Source organism: Haliaeetus leucocephalus, unplaced genomic scaffold (genome assembly GCF_000737465.1).
Source record: "Haliaeetus leucocephalus isolate CR32 unplaced genomic scaffold, Haliaeetus_leucocephalus-4.0 Scaffold332, whole genome shotgun sequence".
Taxonomy (NCBI): Eukaryota; Metazoa; Chordata; class Aves; order Accipitriformes; family Accipitridae; genus Haliaeetus; species Haliaeetus leucocephalus.
This window is the reverse complement of record NW_010972768.1, coordinates 42,306-43,328: the sequence shown is the minus strand read 5'-3', so window position 1 is coordinate 43,328 and position 1,023 is coordinate 42,306. Positions and strand designations below refer to the sequence as shown.

The 1,023-nt window shown below is 68.5% G+C and overlaps 1 protein-coding gene across 1 annotated transcript in view; it reads right to left on the bottom strand.

Annotated features, from left to right (window-relative positions):
• RARG (retinoic acid receptor, gamma) overlaps nucleotides 1-961 on the bottom strand; it is a 6,250-nt gene extending 5,289 nt beyond the window's left edge. Inside the window, exons 1-2 of the mRNA XM_010571487.1 lie at nucleotides 757-961; nucleotides 38-196 (exon numbers count right to left, since the gene is read on the bottom strand). Of these exons, the coding sequence (XP_010569789.1) occupies nucleotides 38-196; nucleotides 757-961 (364 nt within the window). The remainder of the gene's footprint in view (nucleotides 1-37; nucleotides 197-756) is intronic.
• Between the last annotated feature and the right edge of the window lie 62 nt (nucleotides 962-1,023).

Sequence of the window (1,023 nt, the reverse complement as noted above, 5' to 3'; positions counted from 1 at the left end):
GGGGGGGTCCCGGGGGTCCCCTGTCCCCCCCCCTCACCCTTGGTGCTGATGCCACGCAGGTCGGTGATCTTCATGAGCATTCGTGGGAACATGTGGGGCTGGCGGGGCCGGCGTCGGCGCGCGTAAACCTTCAGCGCTTCCAGCAGCGGCTCCTGCAGCTTCTCCACCTTCTCCGGCTCCTCCAGGTCCATGCGGTCTGGACGGGGGGGACACACACACGGTGGGGGGGTGTCACCAGCCCCGGTCACCCCCTTCTGTCCTCTATGGCCCCTCGTCTGACACCCATCCCTGAGCCCCGAATCCAGCAGGGTGTCCCTGGCGTCCCCATGTCCTCCTGATCCGGAGGTCCCGTGTCCCAGCTGCCTCCTGGCCTGGTGGTCCCGATGTCCCCACGTCCTCCTGATCCGGAGGTCCCTGCGTCCCCTTGTCCCTGCTTCCTCCTGGCCCTGAGGTCCCCGTGTCCTTGCTGCCCCATCATCCAGAGACCCCCACGTCCCTGCTTCCTCCTGAAGTCCCCACATCCCCACTGCCTCTTGGCCCAGAGGTCCCCGTGTCCCTGCCACCTCCTGGACCGGGGGTCCCACGTCCCCACGTCCCTGCTGCATCCTAGCCTGGAGCTCCTCCATGTCCCCACATCCTCCCCGCCTGGAGGTCCCCACGTCCCCACTGCCTCCTGAGCCAGAGGTGCCCGTGTCCCCACTACCTCCTGGCCTGGAGGACCCCCTGTGTCCCCCGTCCCCCCCTCCGGTCCCCCACCTCCGCAGATGAGGCAGATGGCGCTGAGCAGCCCGGTCTCGGTGTCGTCCATCTGGAGGGGCAGCAGCTGCCCGGCGAAGGCGAAGACGAGGTCGGTGAGGGGCCCGAAGCCGGCATTGTGCATCTGCGTCCGATTCAGCGTCAGCCCGTCCGAGAAGGTCATGGTGTCCTGCTCCGGCGTGTAGCGCGTGCAGATCCGCAGCATCTATGGGGGACGGACGGGGGGGGGGTGTCAGGACCCATGTGAGGCACCCCCCTGACCTCCCC